The 14,623-nt window shown below is 39.8% G+C and overlaps 1 protein-coding gene across 1 annotated transcript in view; it reads right to left on the bottom strand.

Annotated features, from left to right (window-relative positions):
• The window catches only part of RFX8 (RFX family member 8, lacking RFX DNA binding domain), a 31,371-nt gene that overhangs the window by 648 nt on the left and 16,100 nt on the right, over positions 1 to 14,623 (bottom strand). Inside the window, exons 12-15 of the mRNA XM_029964771.1 lie at positions 10,453 to 10,609; positions 8,830 to 8,924; positions 7,599 to 7,713; positions 3,521 to 3,808 (exon numbers count right to left, since the gene is read on the bottom strand). Of these exons, the coding sequence (XP_029820631.1) occupies positions 3,521 to 3,808; positions 7,599 to 7,713; positions 8,830 to 8,924; positions 10,453 to 10,609 (655 nt within the window). The remainder of the gene's footprint in view (positions 1 to 3,520; positions 3,809 to 7,598; positions 7,714 to 8,829; positions 8,925 to 10,452; positions 10,610 to 14,623) is intronic.

Below are 14,623 nucleotides of genomic sequence, written 5' to 3'. Positions count from 1 at the left end.
CCTGACAGGACCTGCTTTTTCATGCTGAAATTCTGGCTTTCTTAAAATCAGCAGAAGTTTTGACACTGAATTCAATTAGGGTCATGTTTTTGCCCTAGTTTTTTGATAATTTTAGTTAATGATTTCGCTTGATCTCTGTATCCTGGCTTATACAGACCACTCAGATGAACACTTACCGTTCCTATATGTCAAATAGTTAACTATGTCCTATTTTTTTCTCCCTTTTTATCAAATCAAAGTGTTTGATTTGCTCTCTGCTAACAGAGCTAGGAATAGCATACCCTCGGTCTCCTCGTGCCCTGATTTGCAGTATATTGTATGTTACTAAGGTGTGGAATTGGATTAAAAGCTACAGCACAGTGCTCTGCAGATAAACCCGCTGCAGGTGTGAAGTTTAATAGGATTTTAATTTGGTAACAAGTGAACAAAGTGCAGAAACCTAGAATGGGATTTTCTAGATGAAAAAATGTTATTTGTGCTGAAAGAAAGCAACTGCAAGCTCTGTGATAAGGAACAAAGATCAGGCCAATGCTCTCTGAGCTGCAGTTTTATAGATTATGGCTCGCTCAAAACATCTCCGTTACTGCCACTGGTTTCATCAATTCTTAGTTCATACTATGTGTGTTTGGCTATATAGCATTTCATCTGCCACACTTCCCTCTAAGCCAGTGTGTACAAATCTTCTGTTGTCTCACTCCCCGCCCTCTACATTTTTTCATATAAACCCAATGTTTTCGTTGGGAGATGCCACCAACTTCGAATGTATTCTCTCTTCAAAATTATTAACAATTATTTTCATGCTTCAAACTATATTTAAAAATAAGATTCAGAAATGTGCTGCACTATTCAAAATAAATGGAAAAATATAGTCTCTCTGCTGAGGAGTGTAATTTATATTCAGCATGAACTAGGAAAGGAAAACCAAAAACAGATGGGGAAGGAAGAGAAAGAATTAAGGTGACAAGTAAAAAATCATGAAGTGAGCTGCTAATCCACAGACACATATTGGTGCTGCTGATAACAGGGTAAGGTTGGGAGATTCTTTTCTGATTTCTGTTACCAGTCCTCCCTCTTGTTTTTCCAGGGTTTTATAGCACAACTAAGTGGTTAGCACTAATTTCAATGAGGTGAGGGTGGAGGTACAATGAGCAGACTGGTTTTTTTCTCCCAGTACAACAGACTGTAGACATGGCATAGAAATGCCTTGTGGGACAAGATTAAAATGCTATGGAGGTTGGTGTTGTTGGCAGTGAATGGAGTAGAGGATGGGAACTAACCAGTGGGTTGCGGAGAGCTGCTGAGGCTGTATGAGGTGAAGCAAAAATTATGAAATAAACCCATGATGCACAGAGCAATATGTTAGGCAGCAGAAATGCAGTCCAAGAAACAACAGTGTGTCTGGTGGATGCTGCTAAGGCTGCTGAGGCTTTAGATACCCAACAGAATGGGCTGTGGCCGAAGGGGTATTAGTCAGGAGCAGGGATGCTTGGGAGATGGTTGCTTGGGAGCATGATGATGATGGTGATCAAAAGTCACAGAACAAAAATTCTCGTGTAATGGGAATCTACTCAGAGGATCTACAGAGGTGGCCATACAAACAAAGTGGTGGGTGATGGAGATGCTTTTGGCAGCTGTGTTTTTTATCAACCTATGGAATTAGTATTGACACACAAAAAGAAGGAATCTGCAATGGCTGAGGTGGGAGCTAACACCTGTCTGAAGAACCCAAGTGGGCAGAAATGCTCACTCACTCTATCACAGACCCTGAAGCTCTTTTGAGCTGCAGCTTGAAGTTTTTCAGCTCCCTCAAAAAGTTGAACCACAACATCAACAAGCTCTTACCAGAATCTCTTTTTCATCCCACCATTATCAGCATCTTGCATGTGGACTGGTAGAATCCATCATCTGTTGGCTTTTTTAATCTCTAAACATTTTTTACACTCAATCCTTCACTGTGTCCTTTCCTCATCCATAACTTCTCTCAAGTTGTCCTACTCCTCATTTCATATTTTATACCCTTCCTCTCTTATTCTGACACCTCATCCCTCATTCTAATCAGCCTCGCTATGTTCTTGCAATCAGGTACAAAACATGCAAAGCTGATAGGCATATTTATAGGCACATCACTTACACAGACCAAACCTGGGTCAAACCTTTGTCTGTGTCTTGGTCAAATACCTGCAAAAAGCATTGAAATGGCCATAGGAGGCCATACAAAAGCCCATGTGGGCAGCACAGTGAAGAGCATAGGAAGCAGGGCAGATATTGAATGAGATTTCTAGTGGTTTATTTCCTCATTTCTGATCATCAGTGATTTAGAGCTCTCCTGCTAATAGCTGGCACTCAGCTCAGTTTCGTTTTTGACTATAAGGTAGTATGACAGGATGGGTTATTATTTTACATTTGAAAAATAACAAAATCTGTCAAACATGCCCATCACATGTATAAATCATTCCTAGTTTGTCCCCTTCGTACCTGCTTTCTCCCCTCCAACTTTTATTGCTGAGCTAGTCTTAGCATATCCTATGTTTAAGAAATTAGGGTCCCCTAAGGGTTATTATAACTAATAAAGATGTTTTTAAAACAGTCAGTTTCCGCTCCTGGTCCTAGTATATGGAAACTGAATACCTCTTGGGATTAAAATAACTGTAGCAGGGTCGCCCCAAAAATGTAATTTTCTTTGTGAGTCTTGGTGTCATTAACATTTGTCCTTCACAGTTTTCTGGAAAACACAGTGTTCTCTGAGATTTAAGATAGTGTCTTAAATTTCTCTTCCATGTTACTGCATGGAAGACAAATCTGAAAACATCTGAATGTCTAATTCATCGCTTGCATTAAGCACGGAGACTTGATCTACGTTCCCGTATGTCCCTATATTTTAGCCTTGTAGAAGACTCAAAGTCTATCTTGTTTTCTACCTGTATGCCTTACTTTATGCTAGCAAGTTTGGAGCAGTGGACTGACTGCAACGAAGTCTGGTGGAGAGAAAGGTCTCAAGGATTTAATTTTTCTGCATCTTTTGATAAAATTAACAGATAACTGGAAAGCAGAAAATGTGCTCTCGTTGCTTCCAACAGTGAGAAAAGACCACACCGTGCCCTCTCTCTTCTGATCCATAAATACATGCAGCCCATTTTGTCAGCTAGCCCACAGCCTGCTCCCAGCCCACCTGAACAGTATGGCTCTTCCTTAGACAATGCCTGGGGAATCTGATGGAATACCAGAGGTCTGCTGGAAACCTAAGGAGAGATCAGGGAACTGTGGTACTGAAGAGGTGGGTGGTGTGGAGATTACAATCCCTTGATAGGATTGTGGGATGGGTGTGAGGTGTGAAGGATGCTTTATGACTACAGTTTCCAGTGACATCGGACACAGCTCCATGAAAACCTGGATTTCATTAGTTCTACTTTACACAGATAAAAACCCCCAACCAAACACAGCCCTCCCAATTTCTCCTAATCTACCCAATTTATAACTGGGTTTTTGTCATAGTTTTCTTTTAAGTTAATGTTAATTTCACCTTGCTGACAGTGGCTGTGTTCACCAAACAACTCAGAACTCTGGAAAATATTGCTTAATCCAAAGTTATTCTGGTTCTGCATCATGAGAGCTGTCTGTGGAGCATTGGCTTGAGGCTGATCCTCTGCAAAACAGGCTGAGAGATGGTTGGGCTCATAAACACACAGAACAGGGACCTCATTTTGCTTTGCAACCAAGGAATTTCCATCTTCTTTCTCCTCCTCTATATAGGTCTGGAAAACGTGAGCCGCAAAATCAACGAGTAGCAAATTCAACAAAAGCCAGGATCCTAGTTTTAAAGAAAAACAAAGATAATTATGACAACCTTTTAATTTGCTTATCTTTATGACATGTTCTTTTTTGAAGGGCTTTGTTATAGTAATGGGCTAGATAAAGTAGCAGCACTCATTTAACAGGACTTACAAAATTACGTACTTTCAGATATCACGGCAAAAGAGGCACCAACTGGAGATTTTAAACATAAGCAAAAGCTTTTTCCCTTATTTAACTTAGTGAGGAAAGTGTATTTGTGTTCATTCACTTTCCCGTTCAAGTTTTTCCCCCACATTCACTTCTACTACAAGGCTTATCAATAACAACATATCATTCCCATTCTTCCCTCAGACAGATAAATCATTCCACCTCTTCCCAAGCAAAACCTCCTACAGACGTTTGTATGTCTTGTATTTATGACATTAAATGGCCTACGCCTACCTTGCAGCCTGAGCCATAACTGCTAAAAGCCAAGAGAGACTCACTGAGGCCATTGACATTTGAATCATACCTTGACTGGAAGCCCTTACAGTAAAAATTAGATCTTCTTCCATGCCATAAATCTGTGTAGGAATTCATGAAGTAATTCATAACCTCTGCATCCCACAAACAAGTTTACATGGACATCAACAAGGAAGTACCACAATATATATGAACAGCCAAGGTTTATAGAGCTTTAAAAATGAAAAATTTGAAATATGTGTCTGAGAAGCTGCTGCTTCTGCTGTTCATCCTTTTGGGGATCTTTAAACTATAGCAAAGTAGGTGGAAGCACTTGTTTACCTATGGAAAGGGATTTTTATAGTTGGAGTTGAAAGTATACAGACCTGACACTAGTATTCCAAGAGTGTTTCTATCAGTGTTTCAGGTGTTTTCAACATATTCAATAAGAGTAAGCATGAAACCAAAGCTACCACTCCAGTTGTCCCTTGGGATAATACAGAGGGACACAGTTTTCAAGAGGGACTAGGTTGAAGCAGCTTGCTTGAAAAGGAAGAATGCACAGGTCACTATCCAGACCTCGTGGCTTGGAATGCCTTGAAAGGTAGACCAGTAAGGAAACAGAGGTGTGTGAGCTGACATGAAACTCTGTGAGGGAAGTATGTAGAGGCACAATTGCTGGAGAGGAGGTGGAGCTGAAGAAGCTGTAGAGGTCCCAGTATCCCTGACTGCGGCTCCACACTTGCTCTGTGCTGCCTTTCAGCAGGGGTAACTACACAGTTCCTCCAACTGCGCTTAGGCATCACCCATGTGGAGGCTGGGCTGGGCTGGAAAAGGGTAAAGGTCAATTCTAAATTCTGAGGTGTAAGTATGTCAGTATATTATGTGTGCTGGATGTGGCAAACTCCAAGGCAAGAGATTAAGTCAGAAGTAAGTTTGGTTTTGGTTACTAGTATGTGGTTTATTTTGGGTGTGAGACACACTGCATTTGGCCACTCACACATTTCCCTAAATAATTGTGTGTCCTCAGTGTGGATGCTACATAGTTTGACTTGCAGGATGCCCACCATGCCTGCAAGAAATGCTGAGATTTAAGAAATTTCTGAAAAGCAATGACCCTGAGAACTTTTACACCAGATGGCTTGTTAACAGAACTGCTTCAGCCTGTCTGCTAAAACTCAGTATCCTAATGGAATAGAAACATGTGAAAGAAGGGACATCATTATACCAAATAACCCAACACCTTAAAGAACTGGGGTTATTAAGAAAGAGGATAATAATGACCAAATTATTGGAGCATCACAGCAAAAGATTAAAAAACATTTTTAACTCTCTCATATATGAGAATAAATTATATCTTAGTGTTATTTAAGTATAGTAGGAAGACTGTCGTAAGTGAGGTGAAAATATAAATTGTAACTACTTCAAGAAAGGCTCTGCAGAGGAAGACATGCACTTCATCTGTTGCATCCCATCCTTTGACAACTGCAGAACAAGGAGCCAATTCATGAAACTCTTCTTGCAGTGGAAGGAGGGAAGAGGATGTCATCATCATGGGGAATTTCAATAAATATTATGCTTCCAGTACAGTTCTTGGAATTAATTCCCAGCTTCCTCATTGCCAAGAATATTGCATGTAACATCAGAGAGTTTTGTGCAGAACTCCTCTGGAGATGAAGAAATGACTGATTATTTTATTATTATTGTAATGCAGCAGCTGATGGACAAGGGACCCTACTGTGCTCTGTGTTCCTTGCAGACACAGAACAAAACTCTGATCCTGCTTAAGACAGTTTATAATCTAAACATAAGGCAAAAGGTAGCAAGCAGCTTGATGCAGAAGAAGGGTGTGTTCATAGATGCACAAACACAGGCATTATTGGGGTAAGAACACTGAAGAACACATAAGGCAACAACCTTAACAATGCCCCTTTATTATGTCTTTGCAGGAAACACATGAAAGTACGGTTTTGAAGGGGCATTTCAAATAAGATAATGAGATTTTCTTTGGCTATTTATGTGAAGCCCCATCCAAAAGAAGAGTTAAAAATAGGAAGGTGCTGCTTTGAAATTCTAAATGGCGGTTCATAGAGTTTGGGATTAGATGCTTCTCACAGGAGATGGTGCATTTCTGCAGAATGAATAATAGAGAGGAGCCTCTGAAAGGTGTGACAAATTACAAGAAAGGCAGTTAGGGTAGAGACTGAACTGATTTAAGACATGGTTGTATCACTTCAAATCACTTCAAGTGAACATGACTGCACAGTTCCTTCACTTCTCCTGCCTTGCACTGGTGTGTTATGGATTTGATGTTTGACAGCTCAGAGCCCTAAAACAGAGAGAAAACTAAGCCAGCTAAAGGAGTGACTATTTTCAGTCAATTTAACACCTTCAATAGGTGTGCTGCTGGCTAGGCAAACATTCAGGTCAGTGTAAGGCATAAGGAAAAAGAGCATTTGGAAGGAGCTGTTGTCAGATGACCTAACTGCCTTTTTGGCAAGTAGTTATCACAGTGACCTACTCTGGTAGAGCAGCTCTTTCTGTAATATATAGAAAGAACTTGAAGGACTTGGAGCTATCACTTGAGAGACCTGGAATGTTTATGGTTTTGGGATATTAGTGACCCCAGCTCTCCATCACACCCTTCTGCTGCAGTGTGCAGCTCTGGTATGGAGAGAGAGCAGAGGCTCTCACTTCAGGCTGCTGTTCTTCATTTCCCCACAGACAAACTATGACTTCTGCCAAAAGAGGGAGTCCTGCCCTTCCTGCCATCTCCAGCTGCATGGTCCTACTCTCCTCCCTTCTGCTAATCCTAGAGTTTTGCTCAGACAACTGGTCTCGTTAAAAACTAATAATTTAATTTCCCTGACCTGTCTATAGCTACATCACCAGGAGAATGGGGATTGAAGGAAGTGAGTAGAAAGAAGGGATGACTTTATTAAGTAGCATGAATTTACGTCAGTTAAAATCATGGAGTCACAGAAACAGAGAATAGTTTGGGTTGGAAGGGATCTTAAAGACCATCTGGTGCCAACCCCTCTGCCACACACCTTTCACTGGATCAGGTTGCTCAAACCCCCATCCAGCCTGGTCTTGAACTTCTGGGGATGGAGTATCCACAGCTTCTCTGGGCAATCTGTTCCACTGCCTGACCACCCTAACAGTAAAGAATTTCTTCCTAATATCTAATTTAATATTACCCTCCGTTTAAAGCCAATCCCCATTGTCCTGTCACTACATGCCCTTATGAAAAGGCCCTCTCCAGCTTTCTTGTCAACCCCTTTAGGTACTTTTAGATCTATTGCCTCTGTTATCTCAGGTCAGAAAGGGGCATATGAAATGAGACTTACAAAGATTCTACTTACCAAAACTGTCTGTCCTGTTGATGGTCAGAATCTTGCCTACAGTGCTCAGTAGGAGGTTCCATTTCAACATAAAATCTGATGCCTGCTTTTTAAATGTCTCTTTACTCCTGCTTGGCTGTAGATAAAGAAAATAATTGGTTTATGATAAAGTAGATTAAAAGAATTCCTTACTGTGTGGCAGATTGTACAAACTGGGAAATAGTTTCAGGTTTTTCAGGTTTTTTCAAGGTGGAAAAAGCAACAAATATTTTTTTCTGTTAGAATCCTAAAATAGCTGAGGTTGAAAGAGATCTTTGGATATTACCTAATCTGATCTCTTGTCCAAAGCATGGCCAGCTTAGTTCAGGACTTGTCCAACCAAATTCTAAATATCTCCTGAATAAAGATTCCACAGCCTTTCCAGGCAATCTCTTCCTATGCTTAATTACTCTCATAGTACATTTTTTTTTCCTTTCTATTGCCTTATAACTGTGAAACCCCAGGAAAAGTCCTGCTCTTTCTTCTCTATACCATCCCATGCGGTAGCTGAGGGTTCTGTGAGATGAATGCACCACAGAACTGCAAAGTATCTTTCTTAATTTAAAAAGGGAAAAAAAGTCAAATAAGTACAGTTTACTTTGTTTCTTCAGAAAGGGAAAAAAATTACCCCAACTCTAAGTGTCACCCAGACCCAAGTTAACTGGCCTGGTAACCAACCCAATGCAGCATACAAGCTACTACTAATTCTGAATCAGGGAAGGAAGAGGGATGGTAGAATGGATAATCTATCAAAAGGTACATATGTGAGGATGTTCATATTTGAATATTTCACAAGAGCTAGAGACTTTGTACTAGAAGTCACTCTCCTACTACCTGCTAAAAGCCAACAGTTTAGTGAATCAAGGATTTCAGGATTAGGAAGGATTCTTTTCATTTTTAATAACATATTACTTTTGAATTTTGGTTCATTAGCAACTGCAATAATACGTGTCTATGAAATGAGAGCAGATACTGAAACCATTTGAGTGGATATATGTGCAGAAATATGCTTGTAGTTGTTTGCACAGATGGAATTTTTGTATGCCAATTAATTTTCCATTTTCTGCAGCATGCATAAATTCTATCTATGCAAATCTGCAGTCTGTTCAGGCTGCTAGTGTGCAATGTAGCTCCTGCAGACTAGTGACAGTCAGCATGTAGCAAGATAAATGATGTGATCACTCTTTCTTTACTGAAATTATTAATTTTATACCTTAATGACAAAAGTCTGAAGATCTGAAGAGAAACAACTCAGGAGATCTCGAATATCTGTGGAAGATGTCAGCAAAGAAATTAAGTTTTTCAAACCTGTGAAATATAGAAGAGAGATCATTACATGAAGTGATTGGCTTGCCTTTTGGTTTGTTTCTGCACTTTTTATCTTTCTTTTTCTTTTATCTTATCCTTAAAATAGATTAAGACATCTGTTTCTAGTATTTTGATTAATATATAGTATCCTACTTGGACATGAACGTGAATTCTGACTGATTTCAATTTCGACCATAACTCCACTGACCTAGTCATCATGGCAAAGGTGACAAGAAAAAGCACTGCTAATGAAAAAGCTGGAATTTGGTTATAAGTAATACTAACATATGCATCTGAGACTTTTTGTGGTTGAGAAAAAAAAATAGTCTTGGTTTATCTCTTGAAGGGAGAAAACAATTTTAAAACAATGACATTAAGTGCAGAATATTCTATAGGCCAACAGAATTACAGATAATGTTGCCACATATCAGTGCAGCTGATCCCTCAAAAGATTGGAACCTACCACCTAATGCCAAAAGGGAAAGTGCATCTCTCTGAGTTTATATCCTTCTAACTGAGATATCTTCTTTCAAGAAATCACATGTATAGAGTCTGTGAAACCTTGCTTATTATAAATAACAGTTTGCAAAAGCAATGAAAACAGAGAATGCAATAAATCTACCTTGGAAAGAGTAAGATCATGATAATGTAATGGAAAAATGTAATAAGAGTGTTCTGTGCAGTGTTTTTGATTTTAAATGTATACAAATATTATTGAAATGGTTCTGCTGATTGTTCTGTGAAGAAGGCAAATTATTATTCCTGCTGAAAGCAGTCACAGAAAGTCTGTGGCATATCCCTTGTCAGTGCACAAGTCAGTGACGGAGCAGGAACAAAGAGCTGAGGTTTCCCCCTGTCAGTTCTGTACACAGCCTAGTCCAACTTGCCTATCTCTTGCTAACATTTTAAATGGTAGACCATTAATTAAAAATTAACTTGCCATTATGTTTCTCTTCCTTTTCATTAAGCTGGCACATACATTACGTCACGGCTGCATATAAACTGAGTATTTTATTGTTTACAGCACAACGTTGATCCCACAGGCCACAATACAGCAAAATGACATGAAAGCTGAAAGGTTTTGTCCAGTTCAGCATACAGTATTTTAAAACCTAGCTATAAGAAATTATTTTATGTGCTTTGATTAATAACAGAGAAAAATGTAAAATGCAATTATTGAAAACATCTTTTCTGTCAAAGGAAAGAAAAAATTAATATCCCTCCTTGCCAACCTTTTTCTAGAAGATACATAACTCAGTAACACAAATCCCACTCCTACTGCTACGAAAAGCTTTCAGAGAGAGTCAGAAAGGACAGCCTTTAATTCTTGACCTTTAGAGTTAGGGGGATAACACCATGTGATCCATTCTCAATTTTATTGGCTTTTTTCCAGCTCTTTGGGTTACAGCAAGACAGTAATTCCCATTAGGGCAGATGCCATGAATGAGCAAGAGGAAATGCTGGAGCTTTAACAATGGCAAGCAAGGGCTTAAGTGGATAGACAAAATATACCCCAAAAAAATATTACATTTGAATTGTATGTTTTTCTGCCGCTTCTTTGGATTCCTAAACTTCTCTCGAAAGAGGTTTTTAGTCACAGCCAGAGATTGCTCGTTGAAGACAGCATGCAAGCCTGATCGCAGAACAGTGACTGTGCTGTTGTTGTTCAAGAGTGCTCTTACTGTCTGTAGAGAATAAAAAAACAGTTAGTGCCTTTCATTCTCTCAAGCCCTTAAGTCAGCCAAATAAGGAAATTGAAAAAGGGGAGCTTCCCTTACTCAACACTAGACTTCCTATGAGCAGACTCCAAACTGGGAGTCAGGGGGTATAGGATCAAAGGAGATAAGAAGTTGTCTTCAAGAGATTTTTGTTCTTTCCAATGACACTCTGTGTTGTCTGCGATGAAGCAGACAAGGCTAACATGCTCGAATTATCTGGGTAATTGCCTGGGCAATTGGTTTTGCCTAGAGTTACTATAATTACACCAAATAACAGTATTTTGTCTAAAGCATGGAATGGTGTATCAGGGACAGCTTTCCCTCGATGTTACCTGTCCTTAATACATGTTTCAATTAAATTCAAAGGCAAATTCAATTCAATTGTCCAGTTGTCCAAACCTTTGAGAGAGTAAAAATGACATTAGAAATAGGTTTATTAGTTAAAATAGTATCAGTTGGAATTTTATCCCATTTATCTGCTTATGAGCCATTTGTGAATGAATCTGTCTTCATATTTGTCCCAAAAAGTATTATTCACATAGATATCACAAACAATTTTCAGACTAACATCTGATCCCCATCTCTTCATCTTTTTTTAATTAATTGTTTACATCACATAGTATTCCTTAAAATTCTTGATGAAATGATGAAAACAGTCAAGGACACTAAATCCAAATCCATTAAATTTTGTTAACCCATACATTTGGTCTCTCATTTCTGTCCTGAAATTAGTAAGATCCTAAAGCCTTTGTTGGATTTTGGGCTTTTATATGAATAATCCTTGTCCAGTTGTGCCTTCCAGAGGAAAAAAAAAAAGTTTTGTAAAATTCAGGAAAACTTCACGATTCATAAACATTTTAACAAATCCCATTTACCAGGTGCTTACCATGACCCCACAAGCAGCAGGGAATGCAGTTTGTTTGCAAATACAATTTCCAATCTTGTCATTCTGCTAACTGTTTTGAAACACTAAAAATATTCTGATTCTCACTCAGTAATCCCCTTCATCTAAGTTAAAGACAAAGGCATTTTTCTTATTTGACTTGGAGTTTTCAGTGTCAGAAGAAGAGCCTGCAACAAGAACACATGATCCAAAGGCTGGGAACTACCAGGGGCAGCTTCTTCAGTACCCTGCTAGCACCTGACTCCATGCCCCAACACTGCAGATTTATCACTTTAGCCGTTGGACTATACTAGATATAATTTTCTAAATGACAGCACTTAAATACAGCTTACCAGAGGCAGGAATCAGCTCCAGGAAATGACAAGCATCTTATTCACATTCCTTTTTCAAAGGGAATTTACACCTTTTTATGCTCTAATTACTTTTGCATGTCCAGGTGGTAGCAGCTGTCAGCCTGTTTTATCTACACATGATGGGAAATTTACTTTTTTTCTTTTGAATGCTGACCCTGACAAAATTGTTCAAATTTTCTCACCAGATGGTTAAATTATTGTAAAGTACTCTACAAGGGATGGCGTGGTTACACTGTTCGGAGGCTGCAGCTGCACTGTGCCTCTGTAGTACTTCTCACCACAAGCACTCTCACCTGCTTTGACCATAAGTCTCTAGTTGAAATCCCAGGTGTGTTTTAGACAGGGTAATAAGAAATATCATATTAGTCCTATGTGAGAAGAGGAGATAAACTTCAGATTTGGACAGAAATAACTAAGGAAGGATGTGATGGAGATTTGCAGAGAGAATTGCATGAAGAAGAGTAGAAATTTTTTTAATAATAAAGTATTTTTTCACACAACAAATAATCAAATCCTGGAACTCACTACCCCAAGATGTTGTGATGTCAAAAATCAAGCTATTTAATACTATGATGTGGATATTAGCTGTAATCTCAGATTGCTGGAAGCCAGGAGAGTACAGTGGGAGAGGAGGAAGTTATTGCTTGCTCTACTCACACCCACTTGACATGAGCATCTGAGGAGGGCAACAGTGTGAAACAGGATACGAGTCCACACAAGCCTAGGATGGGTCTGACTGACTAAACCACTCAGCAGTCTTTCTAAGGGACATCCACCTGCCCATGAACCACTTGCATATTTTTCACAAGCTGAAAAGTCTAAACACCTGTGGTGTTCATCTCACTATCTTGTGCCTTGGACAGGGTGACACAATTTGCAGAAGGCTATGAACTGGTATTTCTTTCCTACCCTGTTTCACTGGAGCCCAGCACCCATGGCTTTGGCAAGATCTATAACAGAAATTATCATCAAGGCTATGTGACTGCTGAAGGACTACAGAGATGCTCATTTACAAGACTTACACAGTCTCACTTATTGAAATTACTGGTTTTAAATTGATGATGGGACTAATAATCAAGTACAGTGGAACTCCTTTGCTTTTCTCTTGTATTTTGAAGAAGCTATAGAGAAGGTACAAATATCATTTACTTGTGAGAGCTGTAAGTGTAGATTTGACCCTGATTCTTGGGTCTGCTGTGCTCACTTTGTGCTGATTAAACAGTGTAAAGGGGATGTAGAGCAGCCAGAAGCTGCTGCTAGAGAATTTCCCCAACTAGCTGCAATTCTCTTACCCTAAATCTTGAGGGCATAAATCTAATTTTGACTCTCTGCAGCTTTTCTGCACATTAGGAATAGGGAGGGAAGACTCAAAAGCTACAACCAGCCCCTTACCATTACAAGAAGGATGATGTGAATTCTGAGCATGCAAATCAAATGCAAATGGTTGGGAATAGTTGACACTTGTGATCTTGCTGGATCATGTTCTTCAATGCATAAGAATCCCTGTTTAGAAGCACATAAAGCTAAACTTTTCGGGTATTAGTATCTCCAAGGGCTGCTGCAGTAGATGGAAACTCTGAGTGCTTAGCACTTTACAGAAGTTAACTTGTTGCCTGTGTTAGCACACCTATGCATGTTTGTGCATTATTAATTTTTTTTAAAAGTAAGAGGGGTGTGTGTTTTCTATTCTGCTGGTGATGAAGCCTTCCTTCATTCCTTCCTTCCTACCTCCCTTCCCCCTCCCCCCCTTTCTCTCTCTCTCTCCTTCCCTCCTTCCCTCTGTTTATCGTGGGGAGACAACACAGTGATTCAAGTCAGGTGGCATGTTGGGGAAATCTTGTCCTTGTTGTTTGAAGGAGAGAATATACCACCTGTTCTCTTTTGCTTTCTTCCCTATTTCTGAACTACCTCTTCTGCCATGGCCTGGACCGCCTCAAAACCCAAGGGTTTGGAAGGATCCAAGGACACCAATGGAAGAAATATTGCAGAAAGGGTACAGGCCTGCATGATAATGCAGCACTGAATGAAACGATTTACTTTGCCATGTTCAGAGGTTTAAAAATGCAGCTTCTGAAGGCACCTCTGTAGCTGAGAAGAATGATACTGCAGAGCAAAAAGCAGGCAGAAATATTAATTGTTAGAGAGGTTCTTCTCTTTTTCTTCACAAGGAAAAAAGCCAATCTGAGTGACCGGACCCTGAGGAGGAAAGGGTAGAGGAGGCTACCCTGCATCCCTCTTTTCTAACACTGTTAAAGCAGAGGATGGAAAAGATTTTTCCAGCTGAACGCTGGGATCTTGAGCCTTTAGACACTTCATGGCCTACTCCCTGGCTTCTCCACAGCCAGTGTGTTAGTGATCTCCCTTGTGCAGGCTGCTGCAGCACTTGTCAGAGAGAGTGGTCAGGATGTCGCACAAAACCAACTTTAGAATAACTCCAGCATGTGCTGTCTGACTGACTTTGTCATGGATGAGTGAAGATACTGGAAATTGTCATCTGATCCTTCCAGCTACTGTGTTCTCCTCTCCATGGGGGACCACTGACCACATCTCAGAGGCTTTTGCAGAATCCAGAGGGAGGAAAAGGTCCTGTCAGCATACTTAATGATGTGGGAAGAGATGAGTAGGAGGGTGAGCATGATTTAGACCATGGTCAGTTAAGAACACCCATGCTGCTGCTGCTATTGTCTTATAGTGGAGCATCTGAAAATTAGTCCAAACTGCTTG

The sequence above is a fragment of the Manacus vitellinus genome, unplaced genomic scaffold (assembly GCF_001715985.3).
Source record: "Manacus vitellinus isolate BGI_N305 unplaced genomic scaffold, ASM171598v3 scaffold_7_pilon, whole genome shotgun sequence".
NCBI classification, from domain to species: Eukaryota; Metazoa; Chordata; class Aves; order Passeriformes; family Pipridae; genus Manacus; species Manacus vitellinus.
This window is presented reverse-complemented; position numbering and strand designations above follow the sequence as displayed.